Below are 27,705 nucleotides of genomic sequence, written 5' to 3'. Positions count from 1 at the left end.
CTTGATCCTCAGAAACCATAGGATAAACAATTCTTGTAAGTCACTACATTCGGGGGTGGACTCATTTTACACGGCAAGACGTAACGGAAACAACAACCCCTGCCCAGCCACCTCTAGGGCCCCAGAGAGGCCATGTCCCGGTTCCAGACATGCTGTGCCTGTGCCACCCCTCTACCCACCCAGACGCCGCAGGACAGAGGCACTCCAGCCGGCCGATAAAGTGTTTGCTGTTGGGTTTTCGTTTGGCTGGTTGTGTGTACACAGTGTATACAAGTTGAGTTGTACAGAAGCCCAAGAAAGAGCAAGAGACAGAGGGTGGTCGGGAGGTAGGAGCAGAGGGGTTAGAGAGAGAGGGGCAGGGGAGAGGAGACGGATAAAAAATAGAACCACATCCAGACAACAAGGGGATAGGACAGTGGGGGGCCGACACAGACGATCGCAGTAGAAAAGGAGCGGGAGGGCCAAAGGGAGGGGACCCCCTCCACCTCCCCAGCCCCCCGCCCCAGGTATGTACAATAAATAAGATTAAAAATAATTAACAAGATGCGTCTTCCCCCCTCCCACCCGATGCCGAATGCCCTGGGGAGGGAATGGCCTTTAGCAAAGATCTTGGCCTGTGAGGGGGGGGTTGGGGGAGAGGGGGTCCCCCAGCTCTCTGAAGCCACCCCACCCCCCTCAACCATACATAGACTTTTCCTATACATTATGTACAAGGTGGAGGGGGCGGGGCTGTGGCCGTGGAGGGGGGATCAGGGCGAGATGGGGAGGGAAACCGTTACTAAATAGACATTTATACATATATATAAATAATTTCTCTGTACACCGGACAGGGGGAGGCTGGGGAGGGAGTGGAAGGAACGTGGGAGAGGGGAGGAGTCGAACTTTGAACCCTGCCCTGTGGGGGCAGCATGGACACACCCTGACCAATGACCCCCCCCCCTTCCCTGGTGACAGGGGCCTAGGGGTTAGCTCCTGAGGACACAGTTCTGTCCCAATTCTCCGTTCATGGAAGCGGTGGCTCCCCCAGGCTGGGAAGGGTCACCCGCAGCGGCTATGGGCCTGTGCTTGGGCCAGCAGGTCGCTGAATGAGTCGAAGAGCTGTTCCAGCCATGGCTGGTTCCGCATGCACTGCTGGACCACTTCCTCCTGACCAAGGTCCTCAGCACCGCCCTCGATGGCCAGGGTCTGCAGGGCAGTAAACAGAGCTGGGGCAAGTGGCTACCAGGGCCTGGGGAGTCTAGGGATCAATATTCCAGGGAAAGGGGGCTGGGAGCTAAACTCTTGGGTCTGGGGGAGGAGGAGGCTACGGGCCTGGGCTCCTGAGTGTGATGGAGGAAAGGCTGTGGGGGGACTGGACCCTTGCTTTGAGGGAGGAGGGGCTACAGGCTCGGGCCCCTGGGTCCAGGGCAGAGCTTGTAGGGCAGAGTCCCAGGGTGACGCGTGCTACAGATGGGCTTACCTGGTCCCGGCAGCGCAGGAAAGTGTGGTACTTATAGTGGTGGAGTGAGTGGTAGAGCGTGTAGTATCCTGACTTGTCCAGCTCAACTTTGAACTCCTGGACAGATGGAACAGAGAAGCCTCACCCCACTGTCCAGCATAGGGCAGCCCCCTCCCCTACCCCCATCACCCCCCACCCCACCCCCATCACCCACACTGTCCGCCCATTCCCGGCCCCACCTGGGCTCGGACCACACTCCTCTTGAGCTTGCTGAGCGTCTTGCGGTTGTAGGGTTCCCCAGCTGGCCGCAGCCGCACAGCCCCCTCCTCAGGGGAGCCCTCCCCACTCTGCTCCACTTGTAGCTGGGGGAATGTGTGCAGGGCGTCCTGTGGGAAGACAACCGGTCAGTGGGACGTCCCCCTGGACCCACACACTCCAAATCCACCACTCAGTTCTCAGATTACCAAATGATCAGATACCTCAGTTTCCCTCAGGCTACAAATCAGGAGATACTTGGGAATCTCAGACTCTCAGGCAGAGGAGCCTTGGACTGTCTCATGACCCCTATAATATGCTTTGTGACTCAGCCCAAGATTCTCAGAGAGCCCTAATATTCCACCCAGGATTCTCAGCCCCAGCTTAACATCCTATTCAACACTTTGAAAGATAGCCTAAAATCCAGAATCCCCAGTGCCAGGCTGACAATCTCAGAATTCTAAACCATCCCATAATTTCTCAGATTCATCCTGATATTTTTTTTTCTCTCTCTCTTTTTTTTTTAGATTTTATTTATTCATGAGAGACACAGAGAGAGAGAGAGAGAGAGAGACAGAGAGAGAGAGAGGCAGAGGCAGAGAGAGAAACAGGCTCCATGCAGGGAGTCGGACACAGGACTCAATCCCAAGTCTCCAGGATCAGGCCCTGGGCCGAAGGCGGTGCTAAACCGCTGAGCCACTGGGGCTGCCCTCATCCTGATAGTCTACCACAGAAATGTGAACCCTAGGATGACATCCCACCCAGACCTCTCAGAACCAGACTCACTCTTAATCCCTGAATTCTCAGTTATCCCAACATCTCATCCAGAGTTCTAGAACCAGATGGATATTTTATCCCACGTTGTCTGAGAGACTAACGTCCCACCAAGAATTTTCTGAGTCAGCCTAAAATCCATCCCGGAATTCCCAGAGCCAGACCAAAATCCATCTGGAAACTTTAAGCCTAGACTCACATTCCATCCCAGAATTCTGTTGCCCTCACACTCTACCTTCTAATTCTCAGCACCACACAACGGTCCCCATCAGAATTTTCAAAGCTGCCCAAATATTCCATTCCAGAATCCTGGGCCATTCCAGAAAGGAAATTTTACGGATGACTTAATACTGAAGCCTGAGATGTTAAAAAACCCATTCTACGACAGGGAAGCCATCAGAATCCACTTGCCCCTGCCCCCCAGCAAGGCCTCATCCAGCTATTTTCTGTAAACTTGTGCTCTGTAAACTCTGCTGGACCTTCCTAGCTGCCCTCCCCTCCCGGCCGAGACCTCTCCACATCCACCAAATCCCCTCCATGTAGGTGTGCAAGGGTGCTGGGAATCAACTTTGCTCCTGGCCAAGCCCAATCCTTCCAATGGTTGCCCCCTCCAGGGCCTGATGCTCTGAGAGGACCTCCCTGGCTGACTTATACCCATCTCTCCCATCTCTGACCACTGGGCCCCAGACCCCTCCAGCCCAGACCCCACAAGTACCTGCAGGGCTGGGCTCAGCGACAGCCGCTTCAGGACTTTCTTCTTGTGCTCATTCAGGAGGCCGTCAATCTTCCGCATGGGTGGCAGGTACAGCTCGTCTGAAAGACCAGGAGGGGCATCAGAAGAGCTGAAGCCCTGCAATGCATGGGGGCCAAGGAGGAGTAGGGGACCTTCCTTCCCCAGGCCTCAGCTCACCATGTGTGTCCTCCAGGGCCTGAATCATGTCTGGGTCGAGAGCTGTGCTCACCAACATCTCCACATAGCTCCGGTACATCTCCCGCATCGCCCGGGTCTTCAGCAGACGCCCAGGTACCGCCCGCTCTGGGGGGAGAGATGGGACATGAGCTCATTATTCCAAGTCCATCTGAGTGAACGGATGGCAGATGGTGTTCTAAGTACCAGGGCTGGAGAGAAATCGCTGCTCAGGGAGCTCTGAGTCCACAGGAGAAGACCAAGAAGTACCAGCGCGATATGCTATAATGGTGGAGTCACAGGCATTGATTGTAATGAGTTTGGCCTGGCAATCCAGGGGAGGCTGGTTCAAGGTCACACAAGAGCTAAGTCTCAACTGATAGGAAAGAGCATTCCAGGCCAGTGAACTTCACGTTTGACTAGTTCAGTATAGCTTCAGTAAAGTCTAAAGAAGCAGCATAATTGGTTTCCAAACCAGTGAATCCACTCAGAGAGAGCAGATCACAAAGAGCAAGACTGAGGGAGGAGGTGGGAGATGAGAGGTGAGACTGCACAGGTCCATGCAGGTCAGACCACACAGAGCCTCCAACATGAGGTGGAGAGGATGGGGGCTTTTGCGGTGGGTACCAGGGAGCCATGGGAGAGCTATGAGGAGGAGAGGAGCAAGCGTTAAGTGTAAAAAGATGCCTCTGAGACTATATAGGGAACGGATCAGAAGGAGGATACCAGAGGCCAGTGTAATGGACCACAATAGGAAAGGATAAGGATGGGGGTGCCTGGGCCTCTCAGTTGGTTAAGCATCTGCCTCCAGTTTAGGTCATGATCCCAGGGTCCTGGGATCTAGCCTTGAGTCAGGCTTCCTGCTAACTTCCTCTCGCTCTGCCTGCCACTCCCCCTGGTTCTGCGCAATCTCTGTCAAGGAAATAAATAAATCTTGGGGATGCCTGGGTGGCTCAGTCGGTTCAGCGTCAGCCTTCGGTTCAGGTCATGATCTCAGGCTCCTGCAATATAGCCCCACATCAGGCTCCCTGCTCAGGAGGGAGCCTCTACCTCTACCTCCCCCTCCTCCCTCTACCTCTCCCCTCTGCTTGTTCTCTCTCTCTCTCTCAAATAAATAAAAAATATCTCTAAAAATAAAAAAATAAAAAATAAATAAAAATAAATAAAAAATAAAATAAATAAAAAATAAAAAAAATAGGGCAGCCCCAGTGGCCCAGCGGTTTAGCACCTGCCTTTGGCCCAGGGCGTGATCCTGAGGCCCTGGGTTCGGGTCCCACATCAGGCTCCCTGCATGGAGCCTGCTTCTCCCTCTGCCTGTGTCTCTGCCTCTCTCTCTCTCTCTCTGTCATGAATGAATAGATAAGATCTTTAAAAAATAAATAAATTAATTAATATAAATAAATAAATAAATCTTTAAAAAAAAAAAAAGGATAAGGAAGTAGCAGGACCATAATGGACAGGATCCAGAGATCGACGAGCAGGAAGATAGGAAGGCCACTGTCTGACAGGGACTGTGGGAAAGAGCAGAGAGTTGGGGACAGTCAGGGCATGGGGAGGGCGCAGAGCCGGGGACTTCTCAGCTGTGGAGGTGAGGGAGCAAAAGCCTTATGCCTAGAGATCTGGTCTTGCTAACTGAGTAGTCAGTGAGGCTGGCCCTGAGGTAGGGAAAGTAGGACAAGAAACTCAGTGGGATCTAGAGTGAGGGCTAGGGGAAAGAAACTAGTGAGGCTCACTGGGAAGCTGAAACTGCCAAGTGAGAGGTGAAGCCACAAGGCCAAGGTCAGGACATGAGGGACACTCACACAAAACCCAAGAAGGAGCATTAGGGAGAAGAAAGAAGCAGAACAGCCATGAATGGCCCTAAAACATCCCCTAGGAAGAGGCCTGAGAAATATCCATTTGACTTATCCTCACAGAGGGTCCTTGGTGACAGCCATTTGCAGGGGCCAGAGTGACCACTTGTCAGTGGCAATCACACCCCACCAGGCCTTGGCCCAAACCCTCCTATGGCTCACGTCTGGCTCAGGGTAAAATTCTTCCAGTGGGACCACAAACCCCCAGGCCTCTTGTCCCTCCAAGATCTGGTCCTGTTCTTCCTCTGCCCTCACTTCTCACCCTCTCCTCTTACTCACTTGCTCCAGCCACTGGCCTCCTTCCTGATCCCCAGACACACCCAGCCTGGAATGTTCTCTCTCCCAGTCACCCAACCCCAACCCTGTTGCACTCAGATCTCTGCTCCAGTGTCATTTCCAGAAGCCTTCCCCAACTCCCCCACCCCCTGAAAACATCACCCTCTATACCACCTGGACCCTCTTCACCAGAAATGCTTTTTCTTAACTGCATTTAAGACTGGCCAGCCTTACGCTGATAATTTTTCACATTGTTTTGTGTTCTTGTTACATAACATGTTTATCTGATAGACTCCCCCAGCTAGACTGTAAGCTCCCATGAGGATACATATTTTTGCTTATTCTGTTCACTGCTGGAACCTCGTTCATGGCATGAAGTAGGTACTCAATAAATATGTACTGAAAGGGCTCACAGAGCCAAATGGGAGCAGACAAGAGGAAGAGAGAGGAAGGTCACTACAACGTCTTTCTAGAACTTCTATCATGAATAAAAGAAAGGAGAAAGCATCAGCTTCTGGCACATGGAGGGTCACTGCTCTCAGACAACCAAAAGGGTTAGTTCTGAGGGCTCCTGGGCTGAATGAATGCTTTAGGACATCCAGGCATGAGTCATGCTCATCCTGCCCTAGAAGAGCTCCTGGTTGAATGGGCTGAAGGCAGACAGACTCAGACCCATATTGACCCTTGGTAGGGTAACTGCTCCCATAAGAAGATGGGGTTCAGGGACACCTAGGTGGCTCAGTAGTTGAGCGTCTGCCTTTGGCTCAGGGGGTGATCCCCACCCAGGGATCAAGTTCCATATCCGGCGTCTCGCAGGGAGCCCGCTTATCCCTCTGCCTCTCTGTCTCTCATGAATAAAAAGATTTTATTTATTTATTCATGAGAGACAGCGGGGGGGGCAGAGACACAGGCAGAGGGAGAAGCAGGCTCCATTCCATGCAGGGAGTCCGACGTGGGACTCAATCCCGGGTCCCCAGGATCAGGCCCTGGACTGAAGGCAGAGCTAAACCGCTGAGCCACCCGGGCTGCCCAAATAAATAAAATCTTTTTTTTTTTTTAATAGACTCTTTTTTTTTTAAGATTTTATTTATTTATTCATGAGAGACACAGAGAGAGACAGAGAGAGAGGCAGAGACACAGGCAGAGGGAGAAGCAGGCTCCACACAGGGAGCCCGATGTGGGACTCGATCCTGGGTCTTAAGGATCAGGCCCTGGACTGAAGGCGGCGCCAAACCGCTAAGCCACCTGGTCTGCCCAATAAATAAAATCTTAAAAAAAAAAAAAAAAAAAAAAAAACAATGTGGTCTATCCACAAAGTGGGATATTATTCAGCCAAAACAAAGGAAGGAGGCCCTGATACATCTCACATGGATGAACCTAAAATATGTTATGCTAAGTGAAAGAAGCCAATCACAAAAGACTGTATGTTGTATGATTAGCTTACTCATAGTGTCCAAAACAGGTAAATCCACAGAGATTGTAAATGACAGGTCACTTAGGGCTGAGGGGAGGGGAGCATGGGGAGTGATACCCAATGGATGATACATGTTTTTTTTCTTTTTTGATACATGGTTTCTTTTTGGGGTATTGAAGTGTTCTAAAATTGACTGCCAAAATGGATAGATAACTCTAGGACTCTACTAAAAGCCACTGATGGGATGCCTGGGTGGCCCAGCGGTTTAGCGCCGCCTTTGGCCCAAGGCATGATCCTGGAAACCCAGGATCGAGTCCCACATCGGGCTCCCTGTGTGGAGCCTGCTTCTCCCTCTGCCTGTGTCTCTGTCTCTCTCTCTCTCTGTGTCTCTCATGAATAAATAAAAATCTTTTTAAAAAATTACTTAATTAAAAAGCCACTGAATTTTATGTTCTAAGCAGGTGAACTACACAGCATGTTAATTAAACTTAACTTTGTAAATCACTTAAGCAATAGAAAAAGAAAATTGAGGGCCAGAGAAGGAAAGACCTGCAAATCTGGGCCTTTCTAAATCACCTCCCTTGTGGCACCTTCAGGACCCACCTTTAAGGGCTTCCATCTGGCCTGATTTAGCATCTGCCTGCCCAGTTAAAAGACTACATTTCCCAGGCTCCCTTGCAGCCAGGTGTGGTCATGTGACCAAGTTATGTTCAATGGGACAGGAGAGACAGGATATGGGCCACTCCCAGACCTGGCGACTTAAAAGAAAGGTCCAGCCATTCCCTGGCCCCTGAGTCCCTTCCCACTGGACTCAGGGACTGCGGCTTTGGGCCTGCTGGGCTGCCTCGGACCAGGTGCTTGAGGACAGCACGCTGGGGGAAGACAGAGCAACAAGAAGAAAGAAACCTGGGACCCTGGACAACCTGGAGAAGATGCTCTTATTTCTAAGAAACCACTACTTACACTTACATTAGGGCTTTGATGGAAAGAGAACTCTCTCGCTCTCATTTGACTGCCTTCATGCTTAGTTCCCATTAAAAGAGCTACCCCTGGGGCACCTGGGTGGCTCAGTCAGTTGGGAGCTCGGCTCTCCACTTCAGCTGGAGTCGTGATCCCAGGGTCTCAGCATTGTGAGATGGTGCCCATGCTCAGGGGGGAGTCTACTTTTCCCCCTCCCTCTACCCCTCCCCACTGTTCATGTTCCCTTTCTCTCTCTCAATTAAGTAAAATCTTTTTTAAAAAGAATTAAAAAAAAAAAATAAGAAATAACAGCATCTACTCTGTAGCCCTGCTATAAACATTACACAAGTTAATTTGGGTAAAGGACTTAGAGAAGATGTCCACCCCAGCTAGGGCCATATGATTGACAGTATTATTATTTTAATTTACCAATTTCGGTTGCTATCTCACCAACACTGCCTGGAAGCCTGTGGACTGCACTTACCCACACCTCCTCCTGATGCCCCGGGTTCCCTTTCCCATGCTTCCCCACCTGCCCTGTGGTTGCCCAGAGCCTCACCGTCCTCGCTGGGTGCTCCTGGGGATGACTCTGAGTCCGAGGAGCTACCTGGTGGGCCCCCGCCTGCCGAGGCATTGCCTGCAGCCTCCTTCAGCCACTTCTTCCTCTTCTTGGGGGGCGGCTCAGCCTTCACCTTGGTGGGCCGGGCCTTGGGCAGCCGGGAGGTGGCAGGCTGTCCTGCAGTGAGGCTCCGCTCAGGCCGAGTCTGCCGCCCACCTGCGCTCCGCTCACCCCGCAGTGGCCGCTCCCCACGGGTCACCCGCTCCTTCTCCTTCTCCTTGTCGACAGGCCGTGGTGGAGATGGCTTCTCAGGAGCAGGGGGCTCGGGCACAGCCGTCTCGGGTGTCTGCTCTGGGGGCTTCTCGCTTATTGTCTTATCGGGAGTCTCTGGCTTAGGAGGTGGTGCCGGGGCCTTGGGAGGAGGTGCAGAGCTGCCCCCAGCAGACGCGGGGCCCTTGGCCTGCCCGGAGCGTCTGGAAGGGAACACAGGAGGGACAGCAAGCAGTCAGCAGCCCTAAGAAGCCCACCTTCTCCTCCTGAGATCCCCATCTAGCCCACAGCTCTGAGCACAGAACCAGCCTGACTTCCTGCCCTTTGTTTCTGCTGAGTGTCTGTCTCCCCCAGCCCCAGACCTGGGTCTTTCTGTTCCCCACACCCTGTGTCCGCTCTGCGGGCTTCTACTTTGCCTCTGGAAGGTTCCAGCCCCCTCTGTGCCTGTTCACCCTGCACACCACCTGCCCCACAGCCCCCACAGTACCTGACAGGCACTGGGGGCCGGTGCCAGGGTTTCCGAGCACAGACCCTCACATAATCCTTCTTGTTGACGTTTTCCAGGAACTTTACATAAAGGCGCTGATACCGGTTTTTCGCGTCCCCAAAGTACCCCAAATACTATGGAGAGAAAGAGGTACATGAGGAATACCTTCATCCATCGCAGCCAGGCAGGCTGATAGATACCTAAGATTCCCCCCCAACCCCACCCCGACCCCGGACAGCAGCTGCCAGAGCCTGCTGGAGGTGGAAACTCCCTTCTGGATGCCCCCTAGACTAGGGGTGAATCACAGCCATGCATGATGGGGGACCCTGGGCTTTTGGCCACCACTCCCTCTAGGCTTCCCCCAGTCCTCATGACTCCCTGCAGGCTTACGTTACTGGTAGCACAAAACTGCCGCTGCCCGTCCTTGATCTCTGGAGTGAATTTCTGCAGCAGGGCTTTCTGCACTCGCCAGATGGGTGGGGGCTCCCGCCCCGTCTGCAATGCCAGCTGAGGAGGGGTGCAGTGAGGCCAGCAAGGTCAGCCCTCATTCCTGCCCTTCCCGCCCCCTATTCCAGATCCGAGGTCCCCCTTTCTCTATCCTCTTAGAGAAAAGGCATTCTCACGAACAAATATCAATGAACACTGGCAGGCACGTATCTTCTGGCCCTATGATGTTCTCAGTCCTAGGGAGGCCGCTGGCATCTGGCCATGTCCTCCCGTGGCTTACCCAATGCTCTCAAACAAGCCGTGTGTTCTTGTGCTACCAAGTTTTAGTTATCACAACTTTACAGCACCAGGCCTCTGTGGTGATTTAAAGTAATGACAGCTCCTGAGCACCCAGCCACCATTTTCCAGATACTGTGCTGGACCCCAGGGACAGTGGGGACAGTGGTGAATGAGACTGACATCGCCAAGGTCTCTGTTACAGAGACAAGACAGACAAGCAAATAAAACAGGGTGAGGTTGTGGCTTGTGCCAAGAATAGGCAGGTGACAATTTATCCGAGACCACTTACTTCATCTACCTCTCTACAACTAGGCTTGCACAGTGATATGAGGCTCCCCCATCTCCATTCCAACACTCAGATAACCTCCCCACCCTGAGAGACTTGTGTGACCCCCAGCTGGACACCAGAAACTGAAGGATATGGGACAGACCCCACGTCTAATCTGGGGAGCAAGGGGAGTAGCAGGAGAGCCAGACACGGCACAATGACATCCCAGGTAATGGGCACACTAACAACAGACCCCCAGACACTACCAAAGCCTCAAAGAAGGACCTCAGATGCAATCTGAATCCAAGAATGCTTCCTAGAAGATGTGACATCTGAGTAAGTCCTGGAAGGACAATGTCTTCTGTGAGGGGGCTAAGGAATGACAAAGGACAACACAGTAAATCGTGTGACAGGGGCATCTGGGTGACTCAGTCAGATGAGCATCCTGGTTTTGGCTCAGATCATGATCTCTGAGTCATGAAATCAAGCCCCACATCAGGCTCAACACTCAGTGCAGGGAAGCCCTGGTGGTGCAGCGGTTTAGCACTGCCTGCAGCCCAGGGTGTGATCTGGAGACCCTGGATTGAGTCCCACGTCAGGCTCTCTGCATGGAGCCTGCTTCTCCCTCTGCCTGTGTCTCTGCCTCTCTCTCTCTCTCTGCATCTCTATGAATAAATAAATAAAATATTAAAAAAAAAAACACAGTGCAGAGTTGGCTTATCCCTCCCTCTGCTCTTCCTCCCACTCCCCCCCATGCAGTCTCTCTCTCATGAATGAATGAATTAATTAATTAACTAATTAAATCTTTTTTTTAACTAATTAAATCTTAAAAACAAAAAAGATACAGCAAGAAATGTGTACTAGGTATTGTGATAACCTACAGGTGAATGAAAGTTATTCCCGGCATTCAAGGAAATTACATTCAAGTGATAAACAGGATTCAGATGACAATTCCAATTGACTGGTCATGGTTGAACACCAGGCTCAGCAGGAGAAGTGCAGAGATCAATTAATGTCTGCCACTGGCAGCAGCTGTAACCCTGGGGTCTGTGTGCCAACTATCCACTGCCTACTCTTAGTTTGGGTCAGTTGTTTTCACATCCACAATTTTCTTTTCTTTTTTTTAAATTATTTTTTAATGTTTTTAAATATTTTATTTATTCATGAGAGAGAGAGAGAGGCAGAGACACAGGCAGAGGAAGAAGCAGGCTCCATGCAGGGAGCCCGACGTGGGACTTGATCCCGGGACTCCAGGATCACATCCTGGGCCGAAGGCGGGCCCTAAACCGCTGAGCCACCCAGAGATCCCCAACATCCACAATTTTCTGTGTCCCTCAGATCAACGAGGGGAGTGAAAAGAAGGGATTACAATAACCTGATGACAATGAGGCCTAAAAAGGTTCTTGGTTTACGTTTCAAGAGGCAGGATGAGACAGTGTTGCAGGTGCCCTGGCCCCAAGTCCTTTCCTCCAGGCCACCATACGGTTCCCAGTCCTCCCTCTTGGTGACCTTAGGGAGCCAGGTCAGAGGCCCAAGGATTGAGAAATTCCTTTCAGACCACATCCTGCTCTACCCTGAAACCTTCCAAGGCCCCTAGTACAGACTCTACAGTCTGACACAGTGAGACTTTGCCTCAGTTTCCTTTCTCTTCTCCTGCCCCTGCCCAGCAGGCCATCCAGACCCCTCCAAGTTCAGCAGATAAACCCCATACTTTCTGATCCCTGGGTTTTTGCATATGCAGTGCTGCCTCCCCACAAAACGGGTGCTTTTTTCCGTCTCAATGTTACTATGACCTTCCCCATTCTAGTCTCAGAAGCCTGTGAGAAAGCCATCAGAGTATCTCTCCCAGCCAGGGGAGACCACCTCCACCCCTGTCTCCTCCCACTACCCAATTGGCCTCCTCTAAGGAACTGGCAGATTCTCTAGCTGTACTCAGGCCCCTTGGCTCACCACATCCCAACTGAACTTGGTGGTTTTCCCAAAACCACTCTTCCTCCCTGCCGTCATCAGGCCCAACCTCTGGCATCATCCTTGTCTGATCTCCAACCAGGGCCAGTTAGTCCTCAGGCTGTCCCTCCCGCCTCTCCTGTCAATCATATCCTTGACCACACCCACTCCCCCTCACTAGGGAAGCTAAGCCGCCCACAGGCCCTGCCCCATGGAAGCCACAGCTGATTGGAGGAGATCTAACCAGACAGCCAATCAACAGGCAAATCACTAATCCCATCTTGGCCCCAAATGCTGAGCTGGACCAATCAGATTCTCTCCTGGGAATTTGAATTCTTGAGAACCGGAGACCAAGGGCAGTTAAGCAGCAGGATGTGAATGAGCTAGAAGCACTTAGTGGGATGGTAGTAAGAAAACTTTGGGGCTCCTGGGTGGCTCAGTCGTTAAGCATTTGACTCTTGATCTTAGCTCAGGTCTTGATCTCAGGGTTCTGAGTTCAAGCCCTGTGTTGGGCTACATGCTGGGTATGGAGCCTACTTTAAAAAGAAAAAAAAAAAAAAAGCTTCATGGTCCATTAACACGGGAGGAAGTCAGTACCACAGGACTGCAGTGGTAGACTGCAATCAGGCCTAGACACCTCCCCAGCCACCTCCCTGCTGGCCAGGGGCCCAAGCAGCTGCCAGCTTTCTACCTTGAAAGAGGACTTTCAAGCAGGCGCCCATTGATCTCACCCCAGCATGACCTGGCACCTGCTCATCTTCCCAGACTCCGTGCTCACCATCCAGCCACTCAACCTCTTGAATCCCTACACATCACAAGTACACCGTGTTTTTGTTCACAACACAAACTTTGCACGCTGTTCCCTCCACCTGAACTGCCCTCCCTCTACTTTTCTCCACCCAACAACCTCTTACACACTACATCCTGCTAAATCTTCCACATCTCCAAGAACTGGGAGTTAATATTATAAGTCCCATTTTATAGATGAGGAAGCTGAAGCAGAGAGGAGACTAGCCTTGCGCTAATTCGGCTGCCTTGAATATGTTCCATGAGTATAAAATAAATATACACAGAATTTCAAAGACTTGATATGCAAAGAATGTAAAACATCTCATTAGCTTTTTCTTGTTGATTACATGCTCAAATGACCGTTTCAAATAAGCTGTGTTAAAGAAAATACACTGCTGTAGCTAATCTCCCCCATTTTTAAACTTTTTTTATTCTCTTATTCTTTTGGTCTTTTAAGAAGTCTCCACGCCCAATGTGGAGACTTCTTGAACTCAGGACCCTGAGATCAAGAGTTGTGTCTCTACCAACTGAGCCAGCCAGGCGCCCCTGACTTTTTAAAAACGGACACAAGAAAGTTCAAAATGATGTATACAGCTCATAATGTTTCTATTTAACTACCACTGTTCTAGAACCAACTATGACCTGTTGCCCATTTTCACAGATCTATAAGCTAAGAACAGTTCCTAATTTTTAAAGGATTATAAAAACAAAGCAAGATTATGTAGCAGAGACCCTGTGACCAGTAAAGCTTAAAATATTGACTAACCGGCCCATAAAAGAAAAAATTCACAAGTTTTGCAGAGATGAACAACCAAAGCAATGCTTATAGGACACCCACTATGTGCCACCCAAGGTTCCTCGGAGCACTCAACAAGCTTTAACGTCTGGATCCTCCTGTTACCTGAGGGAGGTACTAATATGATCACCCCCATTTTGTAAATAAGGAAATTCAATGATCAGGAAGGGTCGACACCAGCCCAGAAACAGCAGGGATTTAATCCAGTCATGTTAACGCCAAAACTGGGCTCTTGGTAACAATGCCACCAGCCTGCCCTGACCCCAAGCACACAAACAAGTCTTCGATGTGTACAGGAGCAATTCAGGCCTGGGGCTGTGTTTTCCCCCCATTGTAATACATACTCGTGTTGTATTTTAAGCATCTGAGTCCTTGCCCCGGCCTTGTGCCAGCTGGGAGGTGGTGTCAGATGGCTGTGGCTCCAATCCCAGTTCAGCACCCACCAGCCGAGTGAGTCCCTCTCTCTGGACGTGAATTTCCTCATCTGTAAAAGCCCTGTTCTTTTAGCCCAGTGCTGGGTGCCCAGCCACATCTGCCACTTCCATTGTCAATGTTTGATAGAATGTACACAGAGACGAACCCTTGGGTGGTTCAGTGGTTGAGCATCTGCATTTGGCTCAGGTCATGATCCCGGGGTCCTGGGATCGAGTCCTGCATCCCTCCCTCCCAGGAGGGAGCCTACTTCTCCCTCTGCCTATGTCTCTGACTCTCTCTCTCTCTGTCTCTCAAAATAAGTAAATAAAATCTTTTTTTTTTTTTTTTTTTTTTAAAGAATGTATAGAGAAAGGCTAAATTTGGTGCCTAGAGCCCAGGATCCTGGGGCCAACAGGTCCTGAGCCATGAAAGTCTAGGAAGGCTACTTTAGCTCTCTGCACCTCAGTTTCCTTCCCAGTAAAATGGGAAGAGTAATCCCTATCACTAAAGGTGATTATAAAGATAAAATTTAGGGATGCCTGAGTGGTTCAGTCGGTTAAGCCTCTGCCTTCCGCTCATGTCATGATTGCAGGATCCTGGGATTAAGCTCCACGTTGGGCTTCTAGCTCAGCAGGGAGCCCGCTTCTCCTTCTCCCTCTACACACCCCGCCACCGCTCTCTCTCTACTTACATGAAAGTGCATACCCATGTATGCTCATGCTTTCTCTTTCTCAAATAAATAAAATCTTACAAGAAATAAATAAAAACTTGGAGACAGCAGTGAATGTTGCACAACAATGCGAATACACTTAATGCCACTGAATGATACATTTAAAAATGGTCAGAATGATAAATTTCAGGGTGTGTAAAGGGTTACTACAATTAAAGTAAAAAAAGGAGGGGAGCACCTGGGTGGCTCAATTGGTAGGGTATGTGACTCTCTTTTTTCTCTTTTTTTAAAGATTTTTATTCATTTATTCATGAGAGACACACAGAGAGAGAGAGGCAGAGACACAGGCAGAGGGAGAAGCAGGCTCCATGCAGGGAGCCCGACACAAGACTCAATCCAGGACCCCAGGATCATGCCCTGAGCCAACCACTGAGCCACCCAGGTGTCCCTAAATTTTTTTTAATTAATTTTAAAAAGTTAAGAATGAGGAAAGAAAGAAGAAAGAAAGAAAGAAAGAAAGAAAGAAAGAAAGAAAGAAAGAAGAAAAAGAAAAGATCAAACTCAATTCTGACTGTGATGTGTCCCAAATCCTGTCTTGGGGAGTTGGAAGCTGTTCTTATTGTTGCTGTTCATTCAATATCTTCCTCTCTCGTCCCAGTTGATGATACAGCCTCAGAAGTCACAAAGTTAAAATGAAACAACATGGGACGCAAGAGTGGTACAATCAGTTAAGCGTCTGACTCTTAGTTTTGGCTCAGGTCATGATCTCAGGGTCGTGTGATTGAGCCTGGCATCAATGCTGAGCACAGAGCCTACTTGAGATTTTTTTCCTCACTCTCCCTCTGCCCCTCACTGCTGTGCACTCTCTCTCCCACTCTCTCTAAAATAAAGACTTTTTCCCCTGTCTCCCTCCAAAAAGGAAATAATGTACACAAGATATACTATGGGAGTGAGAAGGACCATTAGGGATACAGAAGGAGGGACCAGGGAGTCTTGTGATTGCTGCGTGGGGTATTTGGAACATGTCTATTCACCCTAGCATTTCACTTTTTAATTCCCTAATATACCTTTTACCAGTGTTCTTTTGGGTGAAGCAATCACCATGCGAAAAAAATGACAAGGTATGGATAACAATACATGATGTCTGGAACTGGCAGGGTAAGGCAGGGGGCAGAATGTGCCAGAACAACGAAGCAGGACTAGCCTCAGAGATGACGATGGTGGAAGCTAAGTAATGGATACAGACAGTCCTATTATTCTATTTGCTCTGCTTTTTCTACAATAAGACAGCGATTAAACATCATATAGTAAAAGACACATTAAGTTCAGGTCACAGAACATACCAAGTAACAAAGCATAACAACAGTTGTTAACCTTATAATTATTCATCTCATGATACCTCCATCTGAAGAAACAATACCCAAAAATAAATTAAACATGATAATGTATTTCAAGGGCCAAACATGTTCCTGGCCCACAGTCAATACCCAATCCACAACCACGACTAATATAAAGAAAGGCCCTAGTCTTTGGTGTCACCATAAAGGTGACAATGGCTTGCCGACCTACCATGCACTCGCTCAGCTTTGTGTTTTGGGAGACGCACCTGATGCCACCTACCCCTGTGCTATGCTATTAATCCTCTGATCCAAATCTATCTGTCCAATGAACCAAGTACAGCAGAGGTCAGCAAACTTTTTCTGTAATGGAGCAGATCAGATTTTTGGGTTGGTGGGTCAGCTAGGCTCTGCCTAAATTACCTCACTCTGCCATCGCATGGGAAAAGCAGCCTTAGAAGATTTTAAATGCATGGGCATGAATTGTGTGCCAATAAAACTTTATTTATAAAAATAGTGCCTGGATTCAGCCCAGGAAGGCCACAATTTGCCAACCCTTGGAGTAGAGAGAGTAACTGGATGCAAAGAATGGGCTGATCTGCAAAAAGAGTTTAAGATGTGGCCTGATAGTCTCAAATCCTTGGCTACTAAGTTTCCAGATTATGCGTGTGTACGTGTATCCACAGATTCATTTTATCAATGCTTCACGTTTCACCATTATTCCATATACTGCAAAGTAGTCTCCTTTTCTTGGCTGGTGGGCTTAAATTACAAGCTTCACTGCAACCAGCACCTGCCTTGTTCTTTACTGGAACCCAGCACCCAGAGTATCTATAATACACGCTAGCAATGCAGTTTTCTTACAGGACCTACCCCCGCCCCCCAATCTCTGAGCCTCGCGCATGCTCTGCACGTTCCAGCCCCATCAGCCTGCGAATTCAGGAGGGGTTCCTCTGCCAGCACCCGGCCTCCATCAGATGGAGCACCTGATGGCAGGTGCTCCATCACCCGCCCCCCTCCGGCCGCCACGGGGTCCCGGTTTCAGACTGGGCGCAGAGGACTCACCTTGAGCGAAGGGATGTCTTCGGCGCGGATGACGAACTCGTCTCGCTCCCGGAAGATGCCCTCCCCGCCGCTCTCGCCAGCCTCCTCGTCGGTCTCCCCGCACACCGCCGCGGTTTCCTGCTTCTTGGCCAGGTGCAGGGGCCGGGCGTCGGGCGGCTCCGGCTCCTCCGGGGACGGGGCTGCGGGCTCCTCGGGCACGACGGCGGGGGTGGGGGTGGCGGTGGCGGTAGCTGGCGGGGGTGGCGGTGGGGCCGGAGGCGAGGGCAGGGGCGGTGGGGCTGGCGGTGAGCTGGGGACCGGGGCCACCAGCGGGGGCGGCGAGGGCAGGGCTGGCGGAGGGGGTGGCGGGGGCGGTGGTAGAGGCTGTGGCGTCGGGGCAGGGGGCGGCGAGGGTGGTGGCTTCTCCTCCAGCAGCGGTGGCTCTGGCGGGGGGTGGGGGGGGGGAAGAGAGAGGGACGTCAGGGCAGACCCCACAGTGAGGTCCCCGAGGCCCCAAGGTTTGCGGCCAATGTCAATCAGTGTCTGCTCCCAGCCCTTTCGGGCTCCTCTTCTCCAGGGCCCCAACATAGTCCTCTTACTGTTCTGCACCCCCGCATCCCTTTGGATCAACCGGAGTTGTTTTCCTTCAACTCACACCCCAACACCCATCTGTGCTTCCAATGCCGCTCAGTCCCTTCTTACTCTTCTGCTGTTGCACTTGGTCCTATCAAAGCTCATGTCTGACCCTGATCACCTGTCCCATCCCCTCCCTTTTTTTTTTTTTTTTTGATTTTTAAAGTAATCTCTACACCCAAAGTGGGATGCGAACCTACAACCCCCTAGATCAAGAGTAGCATGCTCCACGGACTGAGCCAGCCAGGCTCTGTAGCCTTCCCAGACTTTTCATATCCACTTTTGTCCCCAGACAGCCACAGGAAGCCCATGTTCCCTTAACTTCTTTCTCCAATGTCCTAATAAGCCTCCCTACCCAGATATGGTGCTCTGCCCTCCCCATCTTTTCCTCACCTCCACATACTGTCCCCTTCTGTCCCTTACTGTGGTCTAATACCATGACTTGATAACCCTCCATCAAAATCAGTTGTCCCTCATCCCATCACATCCTTCAACTGTGTCCCACCCCAGTCTATCTCCCCCTTGTTGCCCCAAGTCCCTCTAAAGCTCCCTGCCCTGCCCTGGCTCCTAGTCTCTGAGTGCCATTCACCATCCCTAGCACCTCTTCTGTCCCTCAATGTCTCTTTCTATGCCAATAGCCCCTCAACTCACCCAAAACCCTTCTGCTGTGTCAACGTCCCTCCCTGAGACCCCTTCCCAGCTCCAGTGGTAATTCTGAGTCCCTGTAACCTGGAAACCTGTGCCTGATGTCCAGTTTAGTCCCGGAACACTTCCTAGATGCTTCAAAGCCCTTGCTGACGTTTCCCTCCAATTTTTATCTTCCCTCCCAATTCCCCAATCATTCCCTCTGCGCCTCTACCTCCCCATTTCCTGCTCAGGGGTCTTGTCCTCCTCCATCCAAGATCTTCTCTGCCCTTTCCTTCGACCACTCTCTACTCTAGGCTTCATTTATGCCCTCTGCTTCCCATAAACTCCCCATGGGTTTTATTAACATGCCCCTCTAACGCCTTAAAGTACCTCCTAACTTCTAAAACCACTTCTTCAAAAAAAATAAATAAATAAAAATAAAAATAAAACCGCCTCTTCTCCATCCCAGTGTTCTTAGCTATGAGCCTTACTGACCTTTCCAAGGTTCTTATACCCAATGCTCGCTCCCATTTCAGCAAATCCTGATACTCTGTTCAGAAGCCCCCAGCACTTCTTACTGCTGCCCTGACGCCTCCCTTGCTCCCCATTTTCCACTTTCTACAATCTCCTAGAAGTCTTCTCCATTCCCTAGAACATCTTGGAGCCCTCAAGCCCCCTCATTAACTGCCTCAAACACCCTTCTCCTAATCGATGCCTCTATTCCACGCCCATCAAAGAACATTAAGGTTTGTCCAAAGGCTCTCTCAGGACAGCATCCAGACCCTGCTGTACCCCCAGCCTTTCCCTCCTACCGCCACAAAAGACCCCTACTAATTAATGTTCCAGTCTCTCCTTAAACTATCCTCCTCCCCAAGTCTCTCCCTACAGCCCCCAATACATCTTTTTGCCATTTACCATACCTCTCTCAACCCTAGCTCCTTCTCAAGCCCCATATTGCCTGCTGTTTTTACAAGCTCTCTCAGCACCATGTCATCCACCTGTCCCCATCACTTAACCTGCTCTGTTTTCCAGCATTCTCCAGATCCCACCTCAGGGCACCTTAGCCCACTTAGCATCTGTGGGCAAATTAGAAAATGATGCCTTTCTCAAAATACTTGTTTGCCCTCAATTGGCAAATTACCTTTGTAAACACAAAACGACTTCATCTACAATGTGAATGATGCCTCTTAAACAATGCACAACCTGCACAACTGTACCCAGCAGCCTCAATAACAGTAAAGCCCCGGCCTGGCCCCAAAGTGTCTTCCCAGAGCTCACCGGGTGTGCCATTGCTGCTGGCACTAGGGAGCCCCGGGAGAGGGGGGGGGCCTGGCACCACAGCTTCAGTTGCCAAGGAGGGCACATCTGGGGTGGAAGTGTCCTTAGGCCCAGAGAGGGGTGGGTCATCAAGCGCAGAGATGGCTGAGGAAATGCTCTCCTGCAGGTCCCGGTTCTTGGCCACGGAGTCTTCTTCGTCCGAGGAGAAGGAGGGCAGCGTCTCCAGGTTGCGTTTCAGCTCCTCATCCAGCCGCTTGCAGGGCGAAGGGCAGCCCAGCCCGAGCCCCTCGCTCTCAGCCGCCTCCAGCGCACCTCCCAGCCCAAAGGCGCCAGCAGGAGGTGGGTGTGGCACAGTGGGGGCAGCAGGAGGCTGCGGCTGCAGGCCCCTGGCTGGCACTGAGGGCGGCACGCTCTTGGGGGGGCTGAGTGGGGGTGTCAGGCCGGCCTGGTAGAGTGGTGGATGACGCTTGCCCGACTTGAGGAAGTCCAGGAAGGAGGCCATGAAGCCGGACTTCATCTCTGGCTGCTTCTCCTCCACCTCCTTGATCTTGGCCTCGATCTTCTCCCGTGTCAGGCTGGAGTCCAGGCTGTTGTGGTCAGTGCCAGAGACGGCATCGCCGGATGAGGCTCCCAGGCCCTCGCCGGCCTTCGGCACGGACAACTTGATCTAGATGTTGGGGCAGAAGGGAGTCAGGATCCACTAGAGTGGGGTCCCCAAGTCCCCTCCCTGCTCAGAGCCAGAGCACAGGACCCAAACCCTTACTAAGACCTAGATCAAATTCACACTTTCAGTCTGTGGAGCCCCACAATTTGAGCCCACAGACCCCTTCCCTTACGTTCCAGCAGGATAGGACTGGAATTCCTCCCTCAGCACTCACTGATCCTTCTGCTTCCAGCCCAGGAATTCAGCCTCCAGACTCTCCTCCCACAAAACCCACGAATCCAGAAACCTGCAATCGCTAGTCATTCAAGACCTAGAACCTAAGGCCCAAGCTCCAAAACCCTGTGCCTCCCTCTAAAACCCCGAAGTCTCAATTCTCAGAGCTCTCCAATGGCCGGAGCCTGGAATCCCAGCCCTCGGCTTCATCTCCTCAAAGATTCAGGAATATAAACCACAGCCCCCACTGCACCCAAGGAGTGTGGCCCCAGGCCTTTGCTTTCTCTAAATCTTAGCCACCCCAACCCCAATCCCCCTCACCTTAAGTGGTTTCAGGGGCTCCAGCCGTGTGCCCCCTGCTTCCTCAGGCTTTCTGCCCCGGCCCCGGCCCCGGCCCCGAGGCTTCTTGGCCCCATCAGCTGGCGTGGAGGCTGAGGCTGGCCCTGCAGTGGTAGGGACCTCCAGAGGGCGGATCCGGGGCCTCCCCCGGGGCCGGGGTGGGCCATCACGCTTAGCCTTTGTGGGCTTGCGGCCACGGCGCCTGGGGCCATCAGGGCCTGGGTTGGGTGGACAGAAGTCGATGTCACCCAGGGGTGAGAGGGCCGGGCGGGAGCGACAGCTGGACACCAGGTCAGGCAGGCGCCGAGGGTTGAGGCGGATGTCAGCGGGCACATCGGCCTTGTCCTCATCCGCCTCAAACTCGTACTCCTGGGCATACAGCTTCTTGGGTGTCTGGAAGGGTGGGTCACGGCGCCGTAGCAGGTGGAAGGAGGACGTCTTGAGCAGCTTCTTTGGCTTGGTAGAGCAGAAGATGGGCGAGGTCAGGCCTCCCTTGGGCTCTGAGGCAGGCGGCGGCGGCGGAGGGGGTGGAGGGGGCGGAGGGGCCGCCTGGTGTGGCCCACTCTGGATCAGGCCCAGAGGCTCGGCATTGACTGTGGAGGGCAGCTCAGGTGGTTTGTTGGGGTCCAGGCCCAGGCCTGGCGTCTCGGGCCCAGCTCCAGATGCCCGACTGGGGCAGTAGGGCCCATAGGGGTCATAGGCAGGGGGGCCTGGAGGCGGCCCAGTACCCGCCTTGGGATCACCCTCGTCCTCGGGTGGCCCTGCCTTGCCATAGTCATCCGCTGCCCCACCGCCAAACATCTCCTCCATGGTGGGAAAGAAGCTGCGCTCCTCATCTTGGAGCAAGGAGTCAGGAAAACAGATGGACGTGAGTGGCACAAAGCGGGGAGCCTTGGTGCCCTGCGGGCTGGGGCTGCGATAGGCACCTGAGGGATCCTTGCCCTCGGTATTAGGTGGGCCTACGCCAGTGTCACCAGGCCCCGGGGGCAGCGGCTCCAGGGCCCCAAGCAATTCCTGCATGGCTCCTGGTGGCTCCAGACTCTCCTCAGGTCGCAGGCGGGGGCTGGGGGCACCAGGCTCCAGGCCGTGGCTTCGGAGGTGGGCCTCAAGCTGGAGGGGCATGGGTGGCGGGGGTGGGGGCGGTGGCGGTGGCGGCTGGGGGGCCCCGTCACGGGTGGCTGGCTCAAGGAGATGAACACCAACTTTGGGGGCACTGGGAGAGGGGCTGGGGGCGTGGCTGAGGACCGAGGGGAGCAATTGCGGGGGAGGAGGAGGAGGCAGCACCAGTGGGAGGTCAGGGCCCCCAGCCTCCAGGAGGAGGCTGTGGGGTGTGGGCTGGGCAGGCTGAGCTGTGGGAGGTGGGGGTGGTGGGCTCTTTTGGAGAAAGGCCCCCAGCTCCTTGGCACCTGCCCCATAGTGGACAACTGAGGTGGCCAGCCCCTCTGGGGTCTCACCGCCCCGTTCTGGCCCCTTCTTCTTCTCCTTCAGCCTCCCCAGGCCCAGCTCCAGGGCTGCTGTGGCACCCTCATCGAGGCTGGCACTAGTACGGATGACACTCTGCAGGTGATACCTCTGGGGGTCTTCCTTGGCCAGCTCATAGGGTGTGCCCGGTGGCCCCCCGGCCCCACCACTACCCCCAAGTCCCTTGGAGGCATCCGTTGCCCCATCTTCACCCACCAGGCCATCTGCCCCTGAGGTCCGCGGGGGGCTAGGTGCCTGCAGGAGATGCTGGATGAGGAATTCCTCATCTTCTGTGCGCTCGGCAGGAGGCCCTCCGGGGCCAGCCAGCAGCTCCGAGCCATCCCCTTTGCCTTTGTAGCCACCTGCTCCGGCTGTGTAGCTGCCGGCTCCCGGAGGCGCCAGGAATGGGGCTGAGGCCAGGACGGAACTCAGGTACTTGCCAGGGGCTCCTGGAGAGCCGACTCCAGGCGGGCGGCCGGGGGCAGGCGGTGACTGAAGTGGGCGGATGATGTGAGAAGGGCTGGCCTCTCCACCACCCCCCAGTGAGCTGGGCCCCCAGCCACCACCATGACCCGAGAGCGCTGGGGAATGGCCAGTACTGTAGCTGAGCGAGGGGCTGGCTGTGGGCAGCCCCTGGGAGTGGGCAGCTGGCCCTGGGTATGGCTCACCCTGAACCCCATACAGCTGCCCCTGCAGCTGATCCGGGGAGTAGCTCTGACACGTGGCTAGGCCAGGAGGCGGCGGACCACTGGGAGGCTGTGGGGGCCCCCCTGAGTAGCTAGGGCCTTTGCTCAAGTCCTGTGCTTGACCCCCTCCAAACCCTTGCCCATAGGCCTGGGGTCCTAGAAGCCCTTGGGGCTGACCAGGGGAATAGGCTTGGCCCCCTGCCCCACCAGCCCCAGAGGCCTTCCCGGTGGCATAGGCTGCTGCCGGCCCACCCAGACTCTGGCATTTGGGTGTGGCAGTTGAACGGGGTGGTGGGGGCCTGTTGGCACCGCCCGCAGCTGCTCCATAACCGCCTTTGCCCGTCTTGTAACCGGGCGACTGAATGATGGGACGGTAACCTCCACCACCACCTCCTGCTCCACCTCCTCCAGCAGCCTCAGGGCCCGCAGCCCGGCCCGATGCCCCAGCCGTAGCCCCACTGGGCCCAGCCTTGCTAGGCTCACCAGCACCGGGGGAGGGCTCCCCACCGCCCAGGGGGCTGCAGGCCAGGTTAGCCCTGTGGCCCATGGAGGGATAGCTGCCTCCACAGCTCAGGTAGTGCTGGAGGGCATGGGCTGGTGGCGGGGGCGGTGGGGGCTGGGCACTGGCTGGCCGCTGGTAGTGCTTGATGACGGTGTCCTGGCGGGGCAGGGCCCGTTCGGGCGGCGGGGGGCCTGGGGCAGCACCCGAGAAGTTGTACAGCTGTGGGGAGGACTGTTCGGCAGCGGCAGCAGCAGCGGAAGAGGAAGCCAGCAGATTGAACTGAGTCGGGAGATGGCGGGGAGGTGGAGGGGGGTCTGGGGGGCCAGGGCGGTAAGGAGGGGTCTGGGCCGGACCAAGACCTGCGGGCCCCAGGACTCCGCCCCCTGCCAGGCGCTCGAAGCCCAGCGAGGATGGCACCGTGGGTGCCTGTGAGGGCTTCAGGTGCAACACGTCATGAGGGGACAGGAGCCCATTAGCTGGGGGACTGAATGGGGGGTCTTGGAGGCTGAGGGATGAGGGTACTGGGAAGGGGCGGCTGCCGAAGGAAGCCGGGTGCTGGTAGGCTGACAGGGCAGAGGAGGATGGAAAGGTGCTGGAACCCGGCAGGGCGCCTGAAATGAAGAGCTCCGTGGGGCCTGGCGTGTGCATGGCTGGGGATGATGAAAAAGACCATAGGTCAGGGTGGACTACATGCCAGCCCCACCCTGGTCCTTCTGGGCCGACGCTGGGCTTACCTGTTTGCCAGGAAGGACTGCGGAACTGGGAGAGGAGAGAGGAGGCAGAGGGGCCAGGCTGGGGGCCCCGGGACTCCAGGGCTGAGATGAGGTTCATGACGGAGGCGTCTGGCCCTGCTGACCCTGCGTGGTGGAGGCCAGTGTCGAATAGTCCAGAGAGGCCTGGCCAAGGACAAGGGGGTAGAGTCAGCTAAGTGGGCTGTCAGGCACAGTTGAAAGGGAAAAGGAAGAGGTCAAAAGCAAGTTGGGTCAGGGCAAAGAAGTAAAGGGGGGAGATTCAAAGAGGATAAAGTGAACACAGCCAAGCTAAGGAAACAGGGCCGGGGACAATGAGGGAAAAGGCAGCCCAGAAGCAGGATGAAGTGCACTCCAATAGTAAAGGAGCCCAGGAGAGGAAAGGTAGGCAGAGAAGTACAAAAAAACAGAATCGAAGGAAGTGGGTGCAACAGGACAGAGTTCTTATGGGGGGTGGGGGAGACACAAAAGGATGTGGGCAATTCTAGTAAGGAAGGGGAAAGGATGGGGTAACCGGGGCCGCTTAGAAGGACCCGTGGACAGGCAGAAAGGGGTTGAGTCAAAGTAGGAGGATGGGGGGGGCCGGGGGGGGGATTAAAAATTGGAAGGAGAAAAGGGAAGGAGCCACTCAGGAAAGTTAAAGATCAAATGGGACAATATAATCTTGCAGGCTCACCCAGGAAGAAGGGAACCAATCAGAAGCGAAAGAGGTAAGGACTACAGGGGTTAAGAACTGATGGGGAGGGTAAATCTAGGGGAAAAAGGGGGGGGTGGTCCAAAGACTTACAACCAATCAGCAAAAAAGGAATCAGGAAGAAGGAATTCAGAGAACCAAGGAGCCAAGAGGATGGGCAAACCCAGAGGGAAAGGATTGGGGTGGGATAGATAGGAGGAAAAGCCTGGAAGAGAAGGTGGGATTTGGGGGCTGAGGGGGACGGGGCCAATTGAGAGAAAGAGGCGGGGCCAGAGACAAGGGTGGACGAATCCAGCGTGAAATTGAGCAGGGACCAGCAGCCTCAGAGGCAGCCAATCAGAGGAGAGGCAGCAAGGGGCGGGACAAGACGCAGGGCACGGCCAATTAGGAGGGGCGGAACTTTCAGGAGCCAACCAGCTGCCTCGGAGGGAGGGCCAGCCCAGGCGGGGCAGGACGGGGGCCGTACCTGCCGGGTGGTGGTTGGTGGCATAGCTTTGCAGTGGGTGGGGGGCCGCGTAGGCCTGGCGGTGTAAGATGTCGGTCTCGGGGTGCGAGGTCCTGGAGCTGCCATAGACCAAGCTGGGGGGAAGGGAGAGATGTTAGGGTGTCCTCCGAAGCTACCCTAGGAGAAGGGAACTCAGCAAATCCCCCAGGGTGTTGGGGGTAAATCTTCCAGCTGACTGGGGGTTATCCTAAGGAACTTTGGACCCTAAAGGAAAGAAGGCAAGGCAATCGGGGTACCCAACAAAAAGAGCAATGAAACATTCCCCACTCGAGTCCCCCATAAATAGAGCCAGAGAGTCTCACGTTTACAAACAGCCAAGCACAGCGACGAGACAAACAAGAGGGTGAAGAGTCAGAGGAAGTGCCTCAAGTTTAAAATGTGAAAGGTATGGACCTCCTACCGAGCCCACCCCCTGCCCCATGACACAAGGCCCTAAGGTCAACCTGAGAGGTGCATAAGGACGCCCACTCTACTGCAGACACGTGGGAACACACGGCCCTGAACCTCACAGAGTGGTGCAAACTGAGTTTGGAGCAGGAGATAGGCTGTTCCCCAAACTGCTGGGATGGGGGTTGGGGAAGGGATAGGACTAAGGGAAAGTACCAGGTACAAGTGCGAACATGAACAACGTCCATCCCCTGGGGTTGAGGTTCAAATGCATGGGCCCTCGCAAAGCCAGGTATGTGTGCAAACGACTATCCAGCTCACCCGTGGGGAAGGAAACATACAGAGCGGTAAGTCCCAAATGGAAAATCCTAACACATGTGGGGTCATGCCCAGCCACGGTGGGAAACCCAGGGGGCGGGGGAGGGGTAGGGGACAGGTGAAGAGTGAGGGCAGGACATAAACAGCAAGAAAGGGGTTGATTCGCAGGTGAGCAGCCTACCAACTAAACACGAACAGGGCCCACGCTCACACACACAACCACACACCAGGGAAACATCTGAATCTTCCCATGCAACGGCCCCAATTCATGGCTCGGACTCAAGAGGTCAAGTACTCCACTCCCCGCCATCAGCTAGGATTCTCTGCCTTTGGGGGTGGGGGAGCTAAAGGGGGTGTGTCTCAGATTCCAGGACCCCCCCTTACACACACAGAACCCAGGCTTGGGAAGGGGGCGGGGCCCCGTGCCCACTCTGCGCGCGGAATTTCGGGGGGTGGGGGCCGAGTTGCGCGGCCTCGCGCAGTCCCGGAACAATAGGACGGGAGGGGGGGCGCCCCCCAGGTCTGCGTTCTAATTCTCCTTTCCATCCCACCTTTGCAAGAGCGGAGCCCCCGGCGCAGGGACGAGGGATCAGCAAGCCGGGAATCCAAGGATGGGGGGAAATCCAGGCCTTGCTTCGCCAGTCCCTCCCACCTTCCCAGGGCCTTTACGTCCGAAATTGTTTTGCACCCCCATTTTCCCGCTGCATCTCTCCCTTTGCATGCCGGAGCTGGCTTTGGCGGAGTTTGCAATTTGCAAACTGGGGCGGCGGCGTTGTTGCAAACCGAGGAAGGCCGCTCCCTTGCAAGCCGGAGGGGAGTTTGCGATGCACGCGTCGCCAGGCGGGCCAGGCCCGGCCCGGCTGGGCCCCCACCCCTTGGCCCCTTCCTCCAGGCCACCCTCGGCTCCTTACCTAGCTTTCGCTGACCTCTCGTAACTCCATCCCGCCCCGGCGCCGAGCGGGTCCCCGAAGCCGGCGCTGGGGTAGTTCCTGTCCATGAATTGGCCGCGGTGGAAATTGGGGGGAGGGGGAGGGAGGGAGGGAGGGAGGGGGCGCGCGCGCGCTCTCCTCCACCGCCGCTCCCTCCGCTGCTGCTTTTTTTTCCCCTCTCTCTCTCTCTCTCTCTCTCTCTTTTTCTTTGCAGCCGCCGAAAGGCCCGGGAAGGCCCCGGGCTGGGGAGGGAGGGGGCAGGGGCGGAGGGGCGGGCAAGGGAGGGGGTGCAGCCGCCGAGCCAAGGAGGGGGGAAGGGGGGTTCCCCCTGGAGGGAAAGGGGGGTAGGAGGGACCCCGCTGTCTCCGCCTTTGCCCCGGCGCTTGCAAGAGAGAAGGGAGGGCGCGCGCTCAGGAGGGGGCGTCCCGGGCGGCCCCGGGGTGGGTGCGGGCGCTGGGTGCTCGCTCTCTCGCCGCCGCCGCCGCCGCCTCCTCCTCCTCTGCGCTCACGGTGCAGCCATCTTTGCACAAGGCGGC

At 54.2% G+C, this 27,705-nt stretch overlaps 1 protein-coding gene across 1 annotated transcript; it reads right to left on the bottom strand.

The window, feature by feature from the left end:
• Nucleotides 1-216: 216 nt before the first annotated feature.
• PRR12 (proline rich 12) lies at nt 217-27,606 on the bottom strand. The gene is made up of 14 exons (XM_072757275.1): nt 27,152-27,606; nt 25,497-25,609; nt 24,322-24,483; nt 20,921-24,237; nt 19,723-20,389; nt 17,206-17,627; nt 9,584-9,700; nt 9,194-9,327; nt 8,437-8,909; nt 3,378-3,503; nt 3,183-3,280; nt 1,678-1,824; nt 1,460-1,555; nt 217-1,185 (listed from the first exon to the last, which is right to left on the bottom strand). The coding sequence occupies exons 1-14, from the start codon at nt 27,235-27,237 to the stop codon at nt 1,039-1,041; spliced, it is 6,105 nt and encodes a 2,034-aa protein (XP_072613376.1). The 5' UTR covers nt 27,238-27,606; the 3' UTR covers nt 217-1,038.
• Nucleotides 27,607-27,705: the final 99 nt, after the last annotated feature.

This window comes from Vulpes vulpes, chromosome 1 (assembly GCF_048418805.1).
Source record: "Vulpes vulpes isolate BD-2025 chromosome 1, VulVul3, whole genome shotgun sequence".
Taxonomy (NCBI): domain Eukaryota; kingdom Metazoa; phylum Chordata; class Mammalia; order Carnivora; family Canidae; genus Vulpes; species Vulpes vulpes.
This window is presented reverse-complemented; position numbering and strand designations above follow the sequence as displayed.